The sequence below is a fragment of the Dermacentor variabilis genome, chromosome 1 (assembly GCF_050947875.1).
Source record: "Dermacentor variabilis isolate Ectoservices chromosome 1, ASM5094787v1, whole genome shotgun sequence".
Lineage (NCBI taxonomy): Eukaryota > Metazoa > Arthropoda > Arachnida > Ixodida > Ixodidae > Dermacentor > Dermacentor variabilis.
The window spans coordinates 218778969-218801377 of NC_134568.1; the positions used below are offsets into that span (position 1 = coordinate 218778969).

Here is a 22409-nt window from a genome sequence, read left to right on the forward strand (position 1 = left end):
GACATAGTGCAAATGTCTCGTTTTCGACAGTGTGACGACAGCCCTAAAATCTAAAATCGACGTTGTTTACAGGACAGATACCAGCCGCCGTTTGGCCACCTCAGCCATTTGTGTTGCCTGTGCCCATTTTTTTTCTTTCTTTTTGTTTACGAGCAATTGAAGAGCTCATATATAGTTGACGCACAGCTTGCATCGAGTGGTTCAGAGTGGATCGCTCTGTTACTGCTCGTGACAAAAGGTTCCGACCCGTCTTCGCGAAAGGCTACAGTGCTCTCATATACTGCTATTACCAATTTCGCTTCCAGATAACTTGACAGTTAAAGAAGTACGATGAAATTTGTAGAAAATCAATTTACGCCGACTTTCTGCACTTGTCAGATCGCTTTGCACATTTCGTGCGGTCTACATCGAGCATAAAGTGAGAGCGCGCGACTGCAAATATTCGGCGTTGGTGCGCGTCAACACGAGCGCGTGCCAGGACGCAGGTCCCGGCCGTGCGCTACCGAATTGGCGGGCGATCAGCGGCCGCAGAGGCGGCAGGCGCGTTCATCGTCGCGAGCGAGATGGCGCGCACCAAGTCTGCGCCGCTTTCCCTTTGGCTGTTGACCGCCGTGACACGAGCCGGGAGTCGCGAGTTCCGTGGCGGCATGCTGGGCCGCGAGGCCCTCTCAGCACGCGGACGGAAAAGCTGCGCATGATTCGCGGTGGAGGTGACGGGGGAAGGAAGGTCTCCGTCGTGACCCCCGAGGGTCACGCAAACGCGCCACCGTACGTGACCCAGATTCGGAGAGAGCGAGCCGTCCTACAGTTCTTGAGGAGCGCCGCTCGGCCGCCGCATTTCCATAGCGAGAGTGAAAGCCGACCGGATCGCAGCAACTCCGGAGATGCTCTTCTACGCAGTGCTCGTCTTCGCCGTCCTCTTGGGCCTCGGTGAGTCTCCGCTGTCGCGGCGCGCCGATCTTGAGCGTTGGTCACTGCAGCTCGGCCGGCATGCGGAGTGCCCAGCTTTGGCTGCGGGGGCTCTCGGCTGTCTACACTGCTGCTCGCGGCACTTTGAGAGTTTTTGGGTTAGGAGGGAGCACGCACCGAACAGTGGTTGTCGTTTTCGTACACCCTGTGGGAACCTATGTCCATGTTTCGTTTTCAGTTTCGTTTTTTTTCTTCGTTCCCAAGTATTTATTCTCCGTGGGTGCACACGGTGCTGACAGCCAAGATGACGCGATAAATTGTCGCCGTCTGACGATAGTCTCGTGAAAAGCGAGCATAGCATAGCAAACGCGCATTCTCGTGTCGTACAAAAAAGAAAAAAAAAAGGAATGAACGCGCGCCTTCGCTTAGATTCTTAGATGTGTTCTGCAGACGTCCGTAATTTCTATGTTGGGCCACTTAATTGGCAGTAGTACTTGCTCTCCTTCCACGGGCTCACAAGACCGCCTATAGTCGTGCGTATTTTATCAAAAAGTAAAGAAAGACACTCTAAGAAAAATACAATGTGTGCTGCATTTTAGAGCGCTTACATTTCTTTCAGGTGATATAAACGCCTCTTATGTCTAGGGCTCTAGGTAGACCATTTGCAAAAAAAAAAAAAAAAAAGGACGTGCAGTAATAGCCACAGTTTTTTTCGCTCCTTAGTAATATATGTCATAATAAAGCACGACATTGCGCTCTAGTCGATTCATTACGCTGGTTCAGCAAAGTGTCATCTATTATTATGGAGCTCAGAAGAAGGTGGGACCCAGGCGGGCCTGTGACCCTTGTGTCCTTCTTTCTTTTCGGGTCCTATTAGTAACCTCATTTGATAAACCGATGTAAAAGATATACGCACATGTTTCCGTAAACTCTTTTATGCGGTTGCTGAATCGTTTATTTAAAAAATTATAACGTTAGGTGAGTGATCGCACGATATTGTGCGATCGTGCACGTAAAAGGCAATATCATAACTACGAAAATAAAGGTCGAGCTTTGCGTGAAAATTTACTCGAAGCCTGTACCCCATTTATTTAGTACGAAGCATTCGACAGCAGCCTCCATCGAGTGATCTCTGTTGCTTGCGGATTTCAAGTCGCAAATCAGGCCTCTCGTCCAAAAGTGATTTGCGCATATTCTGCACGACATTGCAAACATAACTTATCCCATTGTTCTCGTTCTGTTATATGAGTTATTTTTTTAACTAGACTAATTATGTTTACCTAACCCAATAACACCTACTGCAAGTTTTACGTGACGCTATTACCAGATTATACCGATGTTTGTACAGTCCCTCTGGGCGAAAATTAGAAAGTTATTTGTCTACAGGTAAGTAGCAGTTAATCGTATACATTACGTGCCCTATCCATAGACAGATAGAAACAAGTTCATTTTCACCTAGAGCGATTGTATGAAGAACGATTTATTGTTCCTAACCGCCTCATATGTTAGTGACGCTTGAGTGTTAGCGCATTATCATGTGTGAAGCGAGGCAGTGAGTACGAACATGCTTATTACAGGTGAAACCGCAATTGTATAATCCACTGCATACTCGGTTTACACGCCTTATTGCACACGCAGAGCGCATGTATCCCCTTCAATCAAGGTGTACATATTTGCGTAGGCGATTGATTTTTGCCAGCTCTGTCCATCAGTGTCAAGAAAACAAAAAACTGAGCTGCGGGTGAATTGAACCCTCTGCTCACCAATACGACGCCAGTTCACTTTAGACTACATAGTATTGCTATACAAAACCAGTTTACTAAAAGCACTATGCCATGTTCGACGGGAGGTTCTACGTGCTCTGTTCCGTCAGCAATATTGTAGAAACAGTTTTTACTTGCCTGCAACGAAGGAACGCTTGGAAGTGGTTTTAGCCAGTGTTTCATATCTTTCTGTGAAGAAAAAAAAAGTGACGTGACTGATTGAACACTAAATTAAAATTTCATTTAAGGCTCATTAGAACACGTATAAGGATCATCCTATACAATCTGGATTTTCGTCCAGTTGAGTCTGCAGCACCTTGTATGTAAAGTACGACGCAACCAAACACCTTTACTGACGGTGCATCATAACTCGCGACTGAAGGGGATATTGCAGAAACAAAATTGACTTTTTTCGTTGAAGAGGATAAAACTAAATCCCGTTCAAAGTGTAGCACTGACTTCCACACAGCGAGAAAAGACCATATTTTGAAGCACGCAGCGCGATACAAGCATCCGCTATCACTGGATTGCGGTCTCCAGTTTCCAATTGTATCAGTCAGCCTTCCCGTTTTCAGTGTGCCGACAGGCGGGGCGCCGCTGTTCGAAATTTGCACGCCGCGCAGAGCGCCTTCTCCTCACCCCACCACAACACTACAGGCGGCAATATGGTCGTTTATACTCAATGTTATAAAAGGCACGTCACATATGTGGGCCCCTGACACCGGGCCCATCCGTTCTCTCTTTTGATGCGCAAGCTGTGTATACGTTGGGAGATGCCAAATACACGCTGTTAGCATCGCAGTGCAATAAACCGACACCTGTTTAGACAATAAAACGCCTGCGTGCTTCGAGCCGCGACCTCATGCAGGAACCGCTTAGAGCCATTACAGTTCAAGGGAGGGGAGGATGCGGGTGACGCAGGGAGCGATTAACATTTTTCCCCAAAAAACATAACTTTAATGGAAGCTTCAGCATTCGTAGATGACGTCACACTCAAAGCGCTCTATTATCCATAGGAGCTGTTGGCTGAGCGCTGTTTCAGTGGTCAGACACCTTAAAGTGGGTACACGCAATCCTTGATTACAAGCTCGCTCGTGTTCGCAGGGCATTCGAGAAATTGTGGGGCGATGCTGAAAAAGCACGTGTAAAATTAACTGCTGCGCTATAACTGAGTATATATTAGAGTGACTGACTGATTGAGCGTTCACTATTCCAACGTCAGACGCCTCCGTATGTGTTTCTTTTTTTTTTTTTTTTGTCCCTCCTATGCGCTCAAACGCTGTGAAACAGCTCTATAGCCTTCGCGGCCATTCTGTTTCTTCATGAGACGACTAGGGATTGTTAGTGCAGCCTATCTGAGGTTGCACAGTAGCCCTTGTCTCACGATTCGGTCGCAGTATGCCAGTTCTTGGCCGCACCGCGTACTCCTTTGTGAGCTCTGACGTGAGCTCGGAGGGCGCCGTCTATCTGGCGCTCCCAGTCGCATGAAACGCCATGCTCTCAACCAGCTCGAGGTCGATGCACGGATCGTTGCTGTTTAAGGCCAAGCTAAACCACATGTTCTTGCGATGCATGCAGGAATATTGAACAAGCAAAAGAAAAAAAAAAGAAAGGCCGTCAAGTTTGCACATCTTCAGGACGCTATCTTTTTTTTTTTGTATATATGCAGCAGCTTGTCATGCATTCTGTGAAAGGAAAACAAACTAGACTATATTGTTCTATAGCTCGCGAAGGTGACTGCGTTTGATCGTCGTTCGCGTTTCCGTTATGACAGATATCCATACCAGCTCGGCCCTGATATCGTTATAAGTAGGGATGGTCACAATGATTAGTCAATTCTGCTTTCCATGTGCCACAACGATGTAGTCATCAAGCACGGTCAAAAAGCAACACATACAGATTATGAAAGGGAAAGTTAGCGTATACAAGGCTGTAGAACGGAGCTACAACGCAAACCTAAGCAGGTTGCTTAGAAGAAATGTTTCACAGTTGAAGGAAAATTCATCCTGGTCCGCTGGCCCAGCTAGGCACTATATTCAGGTTAAATCCCCGGAGCAGGACGAATTAATTTCCTGCAGTGGCGCCGATATCTACAATTCACTTACTGTAGATATATTTGACCGAAGTTAAATTCGGACGAGGTGAGACCGCGGTCCTTTACTTATGCTTGTGAAAGTAACGCGATCTCTGCACAATCGAACTGAGCGGTGTGGGTGCGATTTACTTGTCTTCTTGTCTCTTATTTTTTTCATTTACTGTTTTTTTTCCTGCATGCAGCCATCGGACAGTGTGAGATTTCCTCCAGTAAGAAGCCGAATTCACAAAGCTTTTTTTTTTTTTCAATCTTGAAAACTGTTCCTCACTGGCTGCTCGCTTTCGCTATCACTACTGACGAGCGACTGTTTCGACATCTGTCAATTCGTCGCTTCAGTTCACTCATTCACTGCGTTGTGAATACAGGCGAATAATTTTAAGCATCTTGCGCGCTTGAGAAACAACAAACAGCTGACATTTATTTGTAGGGACAACGAAGTGTTGTATATCGGATACGGAATGCCGCTGTGAAATATCGGCTGTATAGGTAATGCTGCAAAAAGCTACACTTCCGCAATCTTCTCTCCTCAGTCATTACTTGAAAACGCGATTCCGAATTCCGTGTTATACATGACGCAGTAACTCTCTGTAAACACTTGGGCTGTGTTGAGGCGCAGCTTTTTATGGCCTTATATATGTGACACGAAATAGGTACGGCGTATGAAATGCAGTCAGCCGCAATGTTCGGCATTTACTTCCACACAACCCACATACGTAGCTCAAGACTGCCGTGGGAGCATTACGAATATTCGGGCCATGTACGTCAGTGTTCTAACCATTCCTTCTGCGAAGGCGACCGTGGCCACACGTATTTCACCGTCTGGCGGAGCTTCGGGGAAAAAGGAGAAAAGAATAGCAGAACAAACTCTTCGAGGCACGTTTTCGCGCTCAGTCTTAAGTGTATCTGTCACTGCCATTGCACGTCTGGCAAGAGCTGAAGAAGTAGGTGGCGCTGCAGTGCGCGTGGTGACACCAGCGCTTTCTCCGCGGATGTGCAACAAAACGAATTTGTCTCGTCTTATGCGTACTTTTGTCGCCGCTTTCTTCGCAGAGAGACAAAAAGAACGCAACTTGGCATCTGGGTCATCCACACACGCATTTCCTGGAAGCTCATGTCGAAACGACGCTTCCCTCGTTCGTGCACGCAGGTCGGGGGCTTTGTACCCAAGTTCATTTACGATGCGCGCGCCGCGTAATTTAACCCTGCGCTTACATGCATACTGTATATGCTCGCAGACACCTTGGTAGTGTACGTATATATACGCTGTCCGTGGTGTTCCAGCCACAAATTTCTGCTGTCGTCTTCGCGCACACGTAATCTGCGAGTGATGGAGGAATGACGGAACAAACAACACATGTGGTGCCTATAAGAATACGTGACGTCAACACGCGTTCGCTAGGGCATGCGTCAGGTATAGTCACCGGAATATCGCCACTTCATTTCCTAAATGCCGGAGGAGTACACAATTACAGGGCACGACACATCTTTGGGCGAGGTCTGCCTGCTTCCAAGACCCCGTTGCGCTGCCTCATCAGTTTGCTCCTCGTTGCCTTGGTCGCCTTCCAAAAGCTTGTAACTCGTAGCGTTGGTTTTATGATTATGATTATTGAAATGAAAATAAAATAAAAAGATGCAGTCACCCTATAATGCTGACGGCCACTCCACGAACATATAAATGCAAAAAGGCAAAGGCAAGTCGCACCACAGTGAGCTTGTAAGCAAAGTCACAAAGTCACACAAGCGGTCGCGATGTAGACTGCGATGAACTTGTAAATAGATGAGAATCATACGCGTAAAATAAAAAGATGAGGATCATACGCGTAAACTCCAACTCCAAAATGCGTGTTGCTTATTAGACGCCGTGCCGTGGACGCACAGGTGCCCACAGTGTACGAATAATAAAAAAGAAAAAGAAAAAAAAATCGCGATGTCGTTCGACAGCTAAGTTGAGCCCCGAATCATTCCATACGCGACCGAAAAAAGGTATGCGCGCGGAGGCGGCCGTCTTCGGTATATTGCGCGCCTGAGCGGGATCCACTCGGCACCGCGGCGAGACTGCTGATCCTTGAGTAATGACGTTCTATGCCGTCGGCTGCTTCGTCGCGGAATGCAGTCCTCATTACTGGATCCAAGGTTTTGCAGCGCATATGTGGTCTCGCCCACGTAGTAGTACATGTATTTCGTCTATTCTGCCTCATGACCGGTCTGGTCCGCTTTTTATCGACGCGATGCGCCGAAGACGGTGTACGGGACGAAGTCAAGGTTGCGCGCGCTTCTTGCGATCGCCCGTCCACGCGTGTCACTGCGACGGGGAAAACTTGTTCCGAAACTTGTTCAGAATTAAATGAGGCAAGATCACAGCTGACTTCATGCATTGCGGTGCACTTGTCTCTCGTACACGTAACCGTCGGGCCCGCTATTCAATTATTACATCGCAGCGGCCACGACGTGACGCGGGAGAGATATGACGAAGAACAGAGGAGGCACATATAGGGATGTAGCTGGCGTCATGGATATGTCCATTACTGTTAAGGGGAAAAGTACCCTGAGCGAGAAAGAGAAGAGAAATAAAGAGAACGAGAAAGATACGTGGAGAGAAACTTCAACACAGTGTTGTAGTATCAACTGTAGCGGTGGTTATATGATGTCTCAGTGCGTAACTGCTATCGTTAGGTCAGGCGAGGGGAATGAGAAGCATAATAAAGTGATAGTACGAGCGCAGAAATTAGCATCGTTAATGGTGTCATCACGTCGGAGGGATGGCTTGTACGTGACGTTATCCTTTAAAATTATCGAGCGCCGAATGGAAACAAGAAGTGTATGTTGTTCCATCCCCGAACCAAGCAGGTGACATACCAACTTTTCGTATCACCTTGAATTGTTTGATGAGGCACATTCCACCCGCGAACTGCTGCTGTCCAAAGAACTATAGCCTCTTAACCCATGCCAGTTAATCAATTCTTTCAGCGTGTGAACCGACTAATTGAATTGAATTTTGAGGTTTTACGTTTCAAAAACACGATTTGATCATGAGGCACGCCGTACTGGGGGACTACGGATTAATTTTGACCACCAGGGGATATTTAAAGTGCCCCCGATGCACGTGACAAGGACGTTTTTGCATTCCGCCCCCATCGAAATGCGGCCGCCGAGGACGGGATTTGATCCCGCGACCTCGTGTTTAGCAGCGCAACACCATAGCCGCTAAGCCACCGCGGCGGGTTGTGAACCGACTAGGGCAAGATTTTGGATACTGGAAGCGAACTCTATACTTTCACACAAATCGTTCCTAATGTTACTTCCAACGGCAAAAGTTATTTGCCCAGTTATGGAATCTCGGGCCCTTACACAGCAAAGTGCAGGCGACCAAAATCGTACATAAAATGGAATGCTCATTGTTGCGCGGAGCCGTTCGATTTCTGATGAACGCGATGGTTATACATTTGCGCGTGTGCGCTGTATGTGTTCCAAGAACATATCTTGCGGCAATGATCCTGCAAAGGATATGAGACGCCTGTCAAGATGACATGGAGTGTTGATTGAATAACGAATTGCGCTTCCATCTGAACGGGAGATCGAGATTTGGTTGGCGGAAAGAGATGCAGGCGAGTATTGGCAACTAGAGAAGCAAACTCCTGACGACTAAACGAGAGTTGGCTGGGCGGATGGTTGGATAAAATCACGCGTAGTGAATTCTTGAAGCATAAGCGTCTTGGTAGATGGTCACCATAGCGTTGTGCTTTGCGAGGAGTGTACAATAAGTCCGAGTAGGCCATACCATCCGCCGGATAGTGGCCGTATATTCATTCGTGTTTTGCCGCCGTTTTTCAGCGGGAAATCGTCAGCGTCTGCATCGGAAGCGTATATACGGTTAGGATAACAGTGCCTTTTCTCAGCCCTGCTGTCCTGCACCACAGCGACAGGCAGACGCTGCTCAGGTGCGGAGGTATATTATTGTAGAATACGCGTATACGGTATGCAACCCACGCGTGGCCGGCACCACTTCGTCGGCGACGTGCGCGGATCTTTTCGGCCGAGTTGGTGTTGCATATTTGAATGCAAGCTCTAACCGACGAGGGCGAAAACGAAAGAAGTCGCACACCTACACCCACACTGAAGCGACGAGCGTTACTTACTCCTGGGCGGTGCGCAGCCTTGGTTTCTCAGCTCTGCGTCGATTCTCTTGGCAAGTTCTCAATACGCCGCGCGTCGCCGCTGCCTGGCGAGGTCGCGTAGAGAAGTTTCGTTTCTCCGCGCCAAAAGGTGGCTATCCCCCTCCCTACTCAGTGGTGGATTCTCTTCGTACGGCGCCTAAAACACAGTGAGATAAGTTGGCCCTTAGTTCTCGCTCTCAGTTCCCACGGGTGTGCGCACATTCTCGTCATTTGCGCTTGCGCGTCATGCAAGAAGCGCGCGATGCAAGAATTAGAAGAGAGAGAGCGTGTTTCTTGCAGAACAGCGAGAATACGAGAGTTGGCGTGGTCTCGTCAACTGCCTGCCGACTGCGTATACAGGTTCCACAAGTGTTGACTGCTGGATAATTGAAGTTAAATAGGAGAGAGCATAATGAAGACAATGCTTAACCTTGTAATTGTGCTAGTGCAGTCGCTTCGTTGACGCGACGACCCTTGAGAAGAAAAATACTCACCTGTGCAGGTACATCAATAAACGGAGAAATCAGAAACAGGACGTGAATGGTATTGTGAGCGCTAACGTAACGCGGGCATAATTGCACCTAATTATACGCACTGCCGGCCAAAAATGATACGCGGTAATGCCGGCACGTGGCTCGATGCGTATAGCGGCGTCTAATGTTTACGTCACGCATAAAAACGCTACGGGGGTCACGCACTCGCATGGGAGGCAGCTTTTTATTTCTGGCCACCTGCAGTTAAGCCATATATGTATGCCATGGACACGATAGCGCATTAATATACTATACCGCGGCGACAAGGAATTTCCGAGTAGCTCCAAAATGCAACCACGTAACAGCTTCCGCAGCAGCACTTTGGCCGGCGTGGAGCGATCTAACCTATGTGGTGCCATGGCAGAGTCACACCAGAAATTTGCACGCTCAGACTTTTCGCGCCGCGGGGCCCCCCACAAGCGTGGCAGCGCACCAGGCAAAGCTTGAGCGCAGCGGCGAGCTAAGGAGTTTCATTTCGTGAATCGTTCGTGGAGAAGCTTTCGCCGGAGATGGCCCCCTTCTAGCCTTAGCAGATATCGAAAAACATCGACCGCTGCAGAAGACTTGACATGCGAACGCTTTGTAGTATGCAGTCGGCGCATCCGGCGACCGTAAGATAAAAGACATCCAAGATCGCTTCTGTATATGACCGGTCTGTGTAAAAGCAGGGCGCCCCCCTGTATACTGTGTCAGAGGTCCCTAAATGTTTGCCGAGCTCCGTCTGAGGTATAATCCTGTTGCACACGTGGTTGGATAATTAGCAAATACACGTTTGGGCACTGAGCGAGACCATTATTCAAAACTGTAAATAGTGCTTGGCGCGAGGGGCCGAGTGTAAAGATGCCGAACGCTTTGCTGCACCCCTATTCTTTGTTTAACTGCACACGAAGCTGTTATTGCGACTCGATGCGGAGGAGAATGTCGATTCGCAACGTCGAAAATTTATAGATAAAGCCATTAGAGCTATAGTGCAGTGAAAAATAGACGGGGATATTGGGCGTATTAGTGGTAACTGGTGGGGAAAGGTAAAAAAAAATTGTGGGGTTTTACGTGCCACAACCACGATTTGATTATGAGGCACGCCGTAGTGGGTGACTCCGGAATAATTTGGACCACCAGGGGTTCTTTAACGTGCACCTAAATCTAAATACACGGGTGTTTTCGCATTTCGCCCCCATCGACATGCGGCCGCAATGGCCGGGATTCGATCCCGCGACTTCGTGCTTAGCAGCCCAACACCACAGCCACCAAGCAACCACGGCGGATGGGGAAATATAGAAGTGTATGGACCAATGAGGTGGCGTTGAGGGAACTTGCTTCATTTCTCTTGTTTTCGATTTGAGCTACACGGTGTATTCAACATTGTGTGATTTCAGTACTATATAGAACTAATGATAATGTAAATTGGTAGTAATAAAGTGTACATTGGGAGAAACGTGCCGCAGAAATTTTTCAACGATAGATTCTTTGGGCCGGTGCCCCAGGAAGTTAACAAATTTGTGCTGATTGGGCTTCTTCTCGATGCCTTTGGCAAGGACTAAAACGTCTGCCGTTTGCAAACTACTCAATATATCAAGATAACTTCGTAGAAATATGAGCCGCATTTGAACGAACATTCTTGGGAAGTTTAAGGTTATAGGTATGTTGGCGTCGCTGTAAAAAAATGTTCAAATTGCCGTTAACGGCCTTTAACATGCTTCTTCGATCGGTGAATAAAGTTTTAGAATTGTTGCTGTAAGCAAACGGCTAAACGCTTCTGCTTGAAACTTTTCGCGCATATATGAGAGACACTCTGCGATTCGAATTCCTAATTCCTAATATTTGTGTTAGCTGTTGTAGCCATGAAATCTGTTGTCTAAAATTGTTTCCCAGTTGCCCGAAATAAAGCTGCACTAATGCAGACGAAGTCGTTCACCAATAAAGAGAACTCCTCATAAGTATTCCAGCCTGCATAGCTTCGGTAGTTTGTGTACCCCGAAAAAGTGGCCAGTATGATACCATAGAGCGATGTCTGTTAAATTAAAGATTAGCCTGCAGGCATCCGTATCAAATTTAAGTTGCTGTAGTATAGTATACTGGAATGCTCTCCGTATGTATGCAACATATTTTTGAGAACTTAACTTGCAACACACTGTCTATGTTCATGTGCGTAGTACAAAAGTGTTCCTAAAGTAGAAAGCAGAAACCGGATGTGCGGCGCAGGATAAGCTCACGCGCAAGCGGCCTCGGAGCTGCTATGTAAGCGCGCGCAACTGAAGCGAACGTGGTGTACATACGGATCCCGGCCCGCTTTTGTCAATATTTTCGAAGAGTGCTCGTGACGGCGGTGACGGAACGAAAACCTAGGAAAGTCTAACCGCTGATAGGTGAAACCGTATGGCACCTTGTACAGGCTAGCGTCTGGCCGTCTCCTGACGACTACAAACACCGTATTGAAGACGCTATTGCCAGCCAGCCGCGCGCTGGATCGTAAATAAGCACAAAAGCAGGAAAGCCGTGTATTGGACCTTTTGATCCGTGTGCCAAAATCTTTTCTTTTTTCCCGTCTCTTCAAGGACGAAGTCGTTTCGACGATAAACACCATCTATGGTACCCGAGCTGTTATAAGATTTACTGCCCGAAGCGTACTTGCGCGCTTCACTAGATCCTTGTTCAGAGGTTGTTTATATACGAACAAATTTGCGACATACCAGGGGCCACATTCGCAAACCCTTTCGTTCGCTAAAACTGCGTGATTGGCCGGCTGCCTTCGCTAACAATACATTCGATTGCGATTATCCATCTTCTTTTCACATGAAGCGATTCAAAGTGCGGCCTGCTCAGTGAACCTTGACAGAGCGCAGCACCCGTTTCAGGACGGACGCCACAGAAATGAGGCTGTATATATCGGGCGTTTTTTTTTTTTTTCAGCTGCATCAAAAGTGTAAAATTTGCCTGTAGCAGATAGAAGAATGCTTACCCTTGATCTAAATTACTTGATGAGATGGCCATTACTTGTGCGGGGAATCGAAATACTTAATTTAACAGTTACCATAATTACGCGAATTAACTTTTTAATTATTACTTAACGGCACATACTGGAATTTACGGATTATAGCCGGTGAGTTTGCAAGGCGTATCCACTTGGAACTATTTCTCTGGACTGCACCAGTTTCGAGATATTAATTTTCAGTGTCCTACGAAATGCATTGGTGTTCCAGTTACTTTTGTGCTTCAATGCATAAAACAGGGTTTTTTCTTTAAAAAGGTGACTAGAACGCAAGTGCGTTTCGTCGGACAATTTGAAAATTCATATCTCGAAACTGGTGCAGTCCAGAGAAACAGTTCCAAGTGGATACGCCTTGCGAACTCAGCTACAATTCGTACAGATTCAAATAAGTGCCGTAATATAGTTAATAAGTTGATTAGCGTAATTGTGTTAATTGTTTATTTAAGCATTTCGAGTTCTCGTAGAAGGAATGACCACCTCATCGAGTAATATAGATCAAAGGTCAGAATTGTGCTGTCTGCCACAGGCAATGTTTAACAATTAGCTACAGTGAAAAAGAAGGAAAAAAAACACCCTGTAGATGGATTTGCATCCGATTTCAGGATGAAGGTGCTCTGGCCTTCGCCTTCATTGCATAGCCATTAGTGCAGCTCGATCGTATGGTGGAATACGGCCGCCAACGCGACTATGGATCGAACCTGCGACCTTGTGCTTTCCAGCGTTTGCACCGGTCTTTGAAAAACGCCAGCGGTCGCGCACGCGGTATACGCTACATTTCTCGCCAAATAAACAAACGACATTTTCAACACGTGAGGAACAAATCATACCAGAAAGGCCTTTTCTTTATTTATGCATTTTTTATTTATTTTTTTGCATGAAGTCTGACTTTTTTTATGGCTGGCATGCTACACAACATTTCTGCCAGGTTCGTACATACATCCCTCGCATGCCTGCGTGCCTTGATACAAGGTACGAAATATAGGTTACACTGACCTTTCATACAGACAAGCGACACGGGTGACTCTTTGGAGGCTGTTATCAGAATCATGTAGGCGAAAATAACGTGGGAGGTGAATTACTTTTCGTCCCAAAACTGCTGCAGCCTGGCGTAACGATGGTATACAGTTGAACGGAAATCCGTTTCTGCTCGATTCTGCTGGGATAAAACCTGTTCGGGATTTGTGGTAAGCAGACTCGTTTAGCGTACAGAACGCAGACCAAGCGTTGAGCTGCAGTTCCTGTTCTTTATTTTAGGAACGAAGCTACCCATTTGAACAACCGCAAAAGGAGACTGTGGAAGGAAAAAAGAAAATAGGAAGAAACTGACCTTTAAAAGTTCGATATGAGAACTATCTTGAACTAGGGAACAGCGCGAAATACGAGGACACAGAAGGAGCACGCAAGAACTACACGTAGCGCTCCTAACAACGGCCTTCATTGAGACGAAGGGCTAGAGCGCATCGTCAATGATATACCAAAACATGAAAGAATGTGAAGATTTGGTGTGATATGATATGATATGATATGATATGATGTGGTATGATATATATATGGAAGCTCGATAAAAGGGAGGTCGCCAACTTGTGCCTTATCAACGCGCTCAAGAAGTCGTGCATACATTGTAAGCACGACAGCATCCAAGCTCAGGTTGCTAGATTAATTGGCGCCGGGTGCCCGCGTCACGCGCTCGCTTCTGTCGCGCGAAAAAATCGTGAAAGAAATCAAAAATAGAAAGTTTGCCAAACGAGGAAGTAGCAGTGGCGAAAAAGAAAAGCAGCTTCGCAAAACCACCGCGATACCTTACTTGCATACATTGTCATCCCCTTTCCCGCTTCCCCAGTGCAGGGTAGCCTACCGGGCTCAGCCTGGTTAACCTCTCTACCTTTCCTTTACGACTTATCTCTCTCTCTCCCTCTCCCCCTCCCTCCCCCCTCTCTCTCTTGTCACACAGTCTGAAATGGATAGGCCAGTGCGCGAATGTTAGAGTTTTAACCGCGCCGAACAAGTTGTCCAAATTATGTAACAGAGTGAACTCTACCAAGTATAGTTTCACTTGCACTAAGAAACAGCAGACGCCGTTTGTTCCATATGTCGCGAATGGGGTGTACCGCATCCCTTTGGCATGCGGGGAAGCGTATGTTGGCCAGACTGGCCGTTGTTTAAGTGAGAGGCTTCGTGAGCACCATTACAATGTAACTAGAGTCATCAGTGGTCATCTAGGCGTTCACTGCAAGCAGTATGGGTGCTGTCGTCAATGAAAAAATGTGACGTTTCAGCCAAAAACCAAAACCAAATGACGCGTGAAATCATCGGGGCCCACGGAATTGCAGCGTTGAATGAAAAATGTGTGAGCGCGCCGTCTGTTATACTATCTGACAAAGAACTTGCGTACTTATCGGCTAACCTGTCATGAGACCCGCTTCCGTCATGCGCACGCAGCATCCTGTAAGGGTGGCCATGCCATGGCTTCACATTCTTTTATGTTTTTGTATGGCATTGACGATGCGCTCTAGCGTTTTTGTATGTACAGGTGCCCCCAGAATAATTCGGAACGTCGGACACGCAGCTGCTCGTCGGCGGAGCGCGCCGGCGGATAAATACAGGCAAGGTCTGCGCATGCGCAGTCTCCCTAGCGAGCAAGTTTCGCTCCCTAGTGTTTCTAGATTGGCGTTGTCTTGCTCCAAAAAGGTAGCGCTAGGTGCCCTTTAGCATTGTGCAGGGGAGGCTGGGCGAATGAATGTCTGTAGCGCAGCATGCACCATAATCTATAAATAAAGGCTTGTGGACGCCGTGCAGCGTATTCCCGCCATGGTCTGCATCCCGTGTGGGAGATAATAGCAATGCTTTGCGTGATTACGTGCTAGTGAGGCGGCTTGGCTACAACGACCTCGCTGCGCTATTTTTTCAACCGTGTTAGCCTGTCCTGCGAAGTATTAGTTCTTAATAAATTATCTCCCGCTCCGTGGTACTAATGGCTTCGTAACACGAGGACAATTTCCACTTATACATGACCCCTCTTAAAGGTTGTGTCTGCGATAGTGGCAATAAAAGAGTTTACAAAATGAAATAACGCGGCACGTTCCTCAAGGCCAGTTTCATGCACAGGAGGCCACCTCATTCCTTTTCCTCGTGGGAGGCCGCTCTCCGGGCCACTTGCTCGCATGACCAGCTCTGGCTGGTGGACCGTGCTTGCCTAGAGATCTCCGCCAGGGGGCTCCCGGACGTCTAGGGGCCCAACCACATTTAAATAGATCCAGTAAAGTTTTATCCATCCATCCATCCATTCGAAGGGTACTTTAATGAACTCTTCACGACTCCAGTCATTTATTGGCGCACCACATTACGTGGTTCGCATATATTGTGCGCCAATCAATCACGGAAACTGGATCATTGGAAGCGAGTATTCTTACGTATTGATCGCGTGTCGGCGTTTGTTGGTGTAGATATTCATTTTCATACTCATTTTCTTTTGCTCAGAGGGGATATACAATGATAATCAAGGGTAGGCTGTGTGAGCTGAATGAAAAAATATAATAAGGAGAACATAGTAAATATAAATAACAGGAAGAACACTGGGTTCATTTTCTCCACAGAAAACAAAAAGAATCGAAACGTAACTTTGTTTCGTCTAAAGCGCTTGTCATGTTCTGCTATCAACATCTCGCGATGTCCACGCGAAGCGCAGCTTGTAGGCAGCGTGGAATTGACTCGCAGAGCGCATCTACGAAGTCCCTCCTCTCACCAAAGCCCTTCCACTCGCGCGTTATGGCGAGCCAGAGCTCGTCGGCACTTGCCCCTCCAAGATTCAGCTTGGATAAACTTTCCTTCATCGTGCCCCACACGTTCACAACATTGAAGTCTGCACCTTTCGGAGGCAAGTAAAGAACGCGAACACCACATTTTTAAGAAGTTTTTCCACAGCTCTGGCCATGTGCACCGGCTCAGGTCTTGTTGGAACAAGTAGCAGCCATCTTTAAATGGCCCGTCAAGAGCGTATGGCAATAGGTGGAAGTCCTGAATTTCGCTGTAAACTTCAACTGTGAACAATGGGGACAGCCGGATTATCGGACCGAGGCCCTCTTTGCTAATTGCTCCCCAAACGTTGAGGGCAGAGTGGCCGCTGTTGTAGATCTCGGAAACATACTCAGGCTCATATCTACACGAAAAGGAGGCAATGGATAATGGTCTTTTCAGATGAAAGACCTCTTGCGCGTCTGAAGAATTTGTGCTTAAAAGGTCAGAATGAAAAGGAAAATACCTGCAGTTGTATGGTCTCCATACCCGGCGCTCTTAATCCCATCTAGATGAAAATGTCGATTCATCTGAGAATATGACTTCCTTCCATTCTTCACAGTCGTCCAGCGCTCATATGCCCTGCCAAACTCAAGGCGCCGGCGTTTTTGGCACTCCGTAATGTGTGGCTTTTGTGCCGCGACAAATCCACGAAGACCAGCCTCTCGCATGACCCTTCTAATTGTTTCCTCACTGGCTTGCAGGTTGAGGGCTGTCTTGATCTGGCGGGTGCTCTAAAAAGGATCGGCAACGGCTGCAGCAACAATCAGAAGGTCGGACTCTTGCAACATGCATCGGTGTCGTCCCGATCGTGCTGCATCTTTGAGTCGGCCATCTTCATCCCTGTATGCTTGGATTATTCGGTTGACCGCACTTATAGACTTTCCTGTAAGGCGGCATATCTCATGTTGAGGTATATCTTGTGAACTGAGCTTAATATTTCTCCGCACATTCATCGGCACTTTTTTCGGCATGTTGCCTCGATTGTAATAAGGCGGAATTCGCGTAACTGTCATTGTTTAAATATGTTCGCATCTCTTTATCAATCGAGCCGCCGATATCATCACGGTTGCATCAGACGCAAACGCCGCCCTTTGCCAGCGCTAGTCACGGTCACCTACCATAAATGTTTTGAGCAAATGATAAATACGGCCCACATGAAAAATGAAAAACAAAGGCGCCCAAGCACCCGACCATGCAGACACGAGCGCTTATGCTCCAACGCGAGTGCATGCGCAGACACAGCTTGTCACGGACACCATCGGCCCAGCCCCCTTGACAAAACGTTAAGGGGCACCTAGGGCTACCGTTTTGAAGCAACGCAACCCAAACTAGATGCACTAGGGAGCCAACCCTGCTCGCTAGGGAGACCGCGCACGCGCAGACCATGGTACTACTTTTTCCACGGGCGCGCTCCGTCGGCGAGCGGCCGCGTGTGTTGCGTTCCGAATTATTCTGAGAGCGCCTGTACGTCCTTCGTGTCAATAAATTCAGTTGTTAACATTGCTACGTGTGGTTGTGTGCCTTCTGCATCCTCGTCTTTCGCGATATTCCCTCGTTCAAGATGTTCGGCCAATTAGCAGACACGTTCACTCTATAGGAGAAGCTTGGGATTCGTTTTTCGTGTGTGAGCTTAATCAGTGATGGAGAGATATAGTGCAAGGGCCAACTCTTCTTGGATACTTGGGGCTACATGCTTGGGTATCGAGCATGTTAGCGCCCCATTGAAGCATGAAAACGAAGAAAAATTTCGGGGGCTATATTGGGGGATCGAAGCCTAGGTTCACTCTAGCTTCAATCGCTCGATCAACCATGAGGTCTGACATCTGGTACATATCGCAAACTGACGGCAGCGTCTCGCCCGTTTAAACGGAAGTGTGACGAGTCCGTTCCTTTTTCAGTACGTTATAGGTAAATATCGCAATTCGACAAACAAATACAGGCATGCAGAGGAGAGGCGAAGACGTTCTGACGCATCCTGTTGAAGTGAAGGTTTTTCACGATTGATAAAATGAAGGGAGAACCTTCAAGCGCTTTTACAGAACGCACATAAGTGCTGAAAGGGTGCACCAAGGAGTATTGAAATCAGGCTCGAAATTTTCTCACCCAATAGGCTGTCAAAAGAAGAGGGAACGAACAGCGCGCAAAAGTTAAGAGACGCAGTGCTGTCTGTGTCGTCCTGCACTTCGTCCCATATTTTGCGCTGTTCGTCCTCTCTTCACCATGTATTAACCCCTCTTTAAACGTTTCTTCTTCTTTTTTAAGTGAGCAGAGTAAGAACTACAACTCAATTCCTTGACTTCTGTCACGCCTGAGAATCTACGGTGCAAAAGACAATAGCGGTGGCGATATTGGTTAAGCTTGGCGCCTGTTCAAAACTCCTCGCATCTTCATTATGTTGAGCTCCTTTACTGTGCTAGAACAGAACATGCCAGTCGTTGGGACAGCTATTGCACTATGTTTGCACAGGATTGTCGACCCCAAAGCAGGCGGTTCGTCCCCCCCCCCCCCCCCAAAAAAAAAAGAAACATTGAGAAAATTATGAAGTTAACTTCTTCATAATTTTCCGTATTTTTTCATACTTCTGCATATTTGTTTGTTCTTTTTTCGGACTATGAACGCCTGCTTCGAGGTCGACAATCCAGTTCAAACACAGTGCAATAGCTGCCCCAAAGAATGGCATATTTTGTTCCAGCACCGTAAAGGAGCCTAACTTGATGAAGATGCGAGGAGTTCTGAACAGGCGCCAAGGTTAACTAATATCGCCGGCGCTATTTTCTTTTGTACCGTAAATTCTCAGGCGTCACACAAGTAAAGGAATTGAGTTATCGTTCTTACTCCCGCAAGCATGCTGTGCCAGAAAAGACATGAGGCAGCAGGGATGCAGTTATGAGCAACAGTCTGTTGTGGAAGTTATGTTGGCGAAGTGTTGAGTCGCTGTCTTGAGAGCTGCTTTTCTGCTATTGAATATGACTTGACTGGCAGCGGGTAGGTAACATGAATTTCCCGAATGGAATGCCACTTGGGACCGGTTTTTATATTGTCGTGTAGACCACGGCAGTCAGGGGTCGGCGCACAGTATGAGTCCGGTAATCGGCATACACATTTGAATTGCGACGATGATGCAATGCGCGGCACCAGAAAAGGACGTGCGAGGCCATTCTTATTTTCGTGCTGCTGTGTCCGCAAGATACGCACTAACGCTGTGCGATCGCACCGTCCGCTCTTCAGGCCGGTGCCAGTGCACGACCAACGGCTACTTCCCGCACGAGACACAGTGCGACAGCTACTACGAGTGCAGAAATGGCACGGTGGTGCAAGGTTTCTGTCCCGACGGGCTGGTCTTCAATGACAAGTCCAGCTACGAGCATCTGCGCTGCGACCTTCCGTTCGACATCAACTGCCAGAACCGGCCATACATGCGTAAGTCCCCGCAAAGGTACCCGAGTATCCCTTAGGCCAAGCCCTGGATTGATCCTCGCCCATGAGACGCCCGCAAAACATCGTTATTCCCGAGACGAGGCCCCTCGTCCGGGTGTCAGGCCAGCGAGCGAAATGAGCTTGCTGGATATTGTCGAGGAAATTCACTGTCTCCGCCCCTTCATGGCGGTTCCCCAGCGTTGTACAGGCTATGCATGTTCTCCCCCCATCTTCTCTCGCTTTTACCTGTGCATGCTTTGCCCTCGCTTCCTACAGTCATAAGATATGCGGAAATCGGGAAGCGTAACCAGAATGGGTGTGGGGTAGTCTACCTTGTACTGAGCGAAAGATAAAAGGTAGAAAAAAATGAGGAGAAAGGAAAAGTCCTGTCCGATGGCTTTGAAAGCATTCTTGTGTCTTTATTTTTCTTTTTTAATAAGGCACGCGGACTGCGTCACAGACTGTGAACAGTATCGGGAACCCACTGCATGTGCGCGGACGATTACTACGACTATAATATGATGGATACATGTTCACATAACGTGGTTGTCGCTTAAGAGAGTATACTGACAAAAAAAAAATTATTCGTTTCATTTAATTGAGAGATACCAACCCGCTAATTATTGTGTTGTCTCTCTTACTCGACAGCTAATCAGCTGATTAATTACATAATCATTTAATGCGACGAATACAAAGCATACGCTTTGCAGCGCGACTTTGAGCTTGAAGCAGGCTTCCTCGCTGCATAACGGAAATGGTAGGAGGTGGTCACGTAGCATTACAGACTATTGACGCCTGGTCAGCCAGCTCGGTGCGCCGGTGGCATGGCACACTGCGACCACTGAAGGCAAACGAGTAATCTTATATATGTTGTGAGAAGATTCTTAACAGGTGTTTGACCTTTGAGCATGTGCCCTTTGACAACCAAAATGAGGACACTTCAGTCTCTCGTCTCGATGTAATCGAAGATTAAGAAAACGTATGTTCTTGTAAAGTTGTAAATTACTAAGTCCGAAGCCCAACAAGGAATGCGCGGATGCTTTCAAATGTGAAAAGTAAACGCGCAAAAGTAAATCAAGTCAGAACAGACGATGTGGCTGCTTCCGTGCTGGGTGAAGTAAGTACGAAGTGGGCCGTTGGCCCCTCTAAGCCAGATGCACATTTATTCTACGTACCTAGAACTGTGTAGATAACGCGTTCTCATTTCGTATTTCGTTATCTAGCTACAGTTCACAACAGCCTTCGCTGCCTGCAGGCCGTGTGGTGATTCAGTGTAGCACATGCAGATTCAACAATTCCAGCGCTTTCAGAGCCGACACTTAGTCAGCTTCTAATGGACAGGTATAACATTGTTCTGCAGGCAAGGAAAAGAACATGGCTATTGTGCACATCAGACAGAAGCTTGAGTCTCAATCAAGGAAATATATAATGTGTAAGGCGCAACGAAATCATGCCACAGTGCAGAAATGAGCACAATGTAGCGACCTGCTCTTAGCAGTAAAAGAAACCATTCAGCCTCACGAGCAATGACTGTAGGCTTGAAATAACAGTGTAATTCGTGTATGTTTTCAGCCTTTCATAAACGTTTGCTATTGGGTACGTTGCATATCGTCGACGCGTAAACGCACGCAATCTTGACGGGGAATGCTTTTTCGAGAAGCTGTGTCCCATATCGAATGCTAGGCGAGTTGGTCCGGAAGCTTGATTTAATAGTACTGTTATTTCAATCGACACCGCGCTGTTACTGTGATCTGTTCGCACAGAGAATAATTTTGTGACGCGACCGAATGCTGACAGTGTCGGGCACCGTCGACCCATCGTTTGGTTTGTCGCCCGCTGTACCATATTATGCGCATCTAGAGACTTGTTGGTTGACCTCCGTACATGATAGCGTTTCTTAACAGGCTCCCTGGTTGAAAGTGCTTTCAACGACTTTCTGAATTTTGTGTTACATAAGTTTATCCGCTGCGCCAGCATTCGTACAGGTGTTCGTGTTTTGTGCCTGTATGTGACGCCGGCAAAACGCAACAGCGCACTGCGAATAGTCAATGCTGGGTTTTCCTAGTAATTAATTACCCAGCTCGAGAACTATAGTTTTGACAAACATATCAAAGCCCTTTGGTACAGAAAAAGCATTGAGCGCCGTGCGTTATTTCCATCACAGACACGTCCAGCACTTAGATTCGCACTGGGATATGATTGCATAGGACTAAGATGATGCTAAACTGGTTGTGTTGGTTCCTAACTGTGTGAATTCGACAGCTGACCAGGCAATTAAACAATAAAGCACGGAAGACAAAACAGAGAAACGGTTTAACGGGTATTAAACAGCAGCGAATAATAGAGATGTAATCCATTAGCCCTTTCAATGATTGAATTCCTTCACACAATTTTCCTAACAACAAAAATCGCTGATAGTGCAAAAAAAAAAATGACGAGCGCAAGCGGTAATAATAAGCCCTTGCAAAGCATCGCAGAAAACCCCGTAAACCCCATAAATCTCCTCATTTATTCCGAAAAGACATCGCGGGGAACATACGAATTTATATATATATATATATATATATATATATATATATATATATATATATGTTTCATATGGTATCATTGCATGCGGCGGTCATGGCCACATGGGTTTTTCGTATAGGAATGTTTCGGATCGAGGCTGCCTTCAAAATTCGTTGTACGCAAGCAGATTTTCCCTTTAATTACGTGAACAAGAAAGTTTCTGTTGAGTGATGTCCATTGTCTGAA

The 22409-nt window shown here is 47.1% G+C and overlaps 1 protein-coding gene across 1 annotated transcript in view; it reads left to right on the forward strand.

Annotated features, from left to right (window-relative positions):
• The first annotated feature begins 627 nt into the window (after positions 1-627).
• LOC142557316 (protein obstructor-E-like) overlaps positions 628-22409 on the forward strand; it is a 35348-nt gene continuing 13566 nt past the window's right edge. The window contains exons 1-2 of the mRNA XM_075669058.1: positions 628-930; positions 19467-19658. Coding sequence (XP_075525173.1) covers positions 885-930; positions 19467-19658 — 238 coding nt within the window. The 5' untranslated portion in view covers positions 628-884. The remainder of the gene's footprint in view (positions 931-19466; positions 19659-22409) is intronic.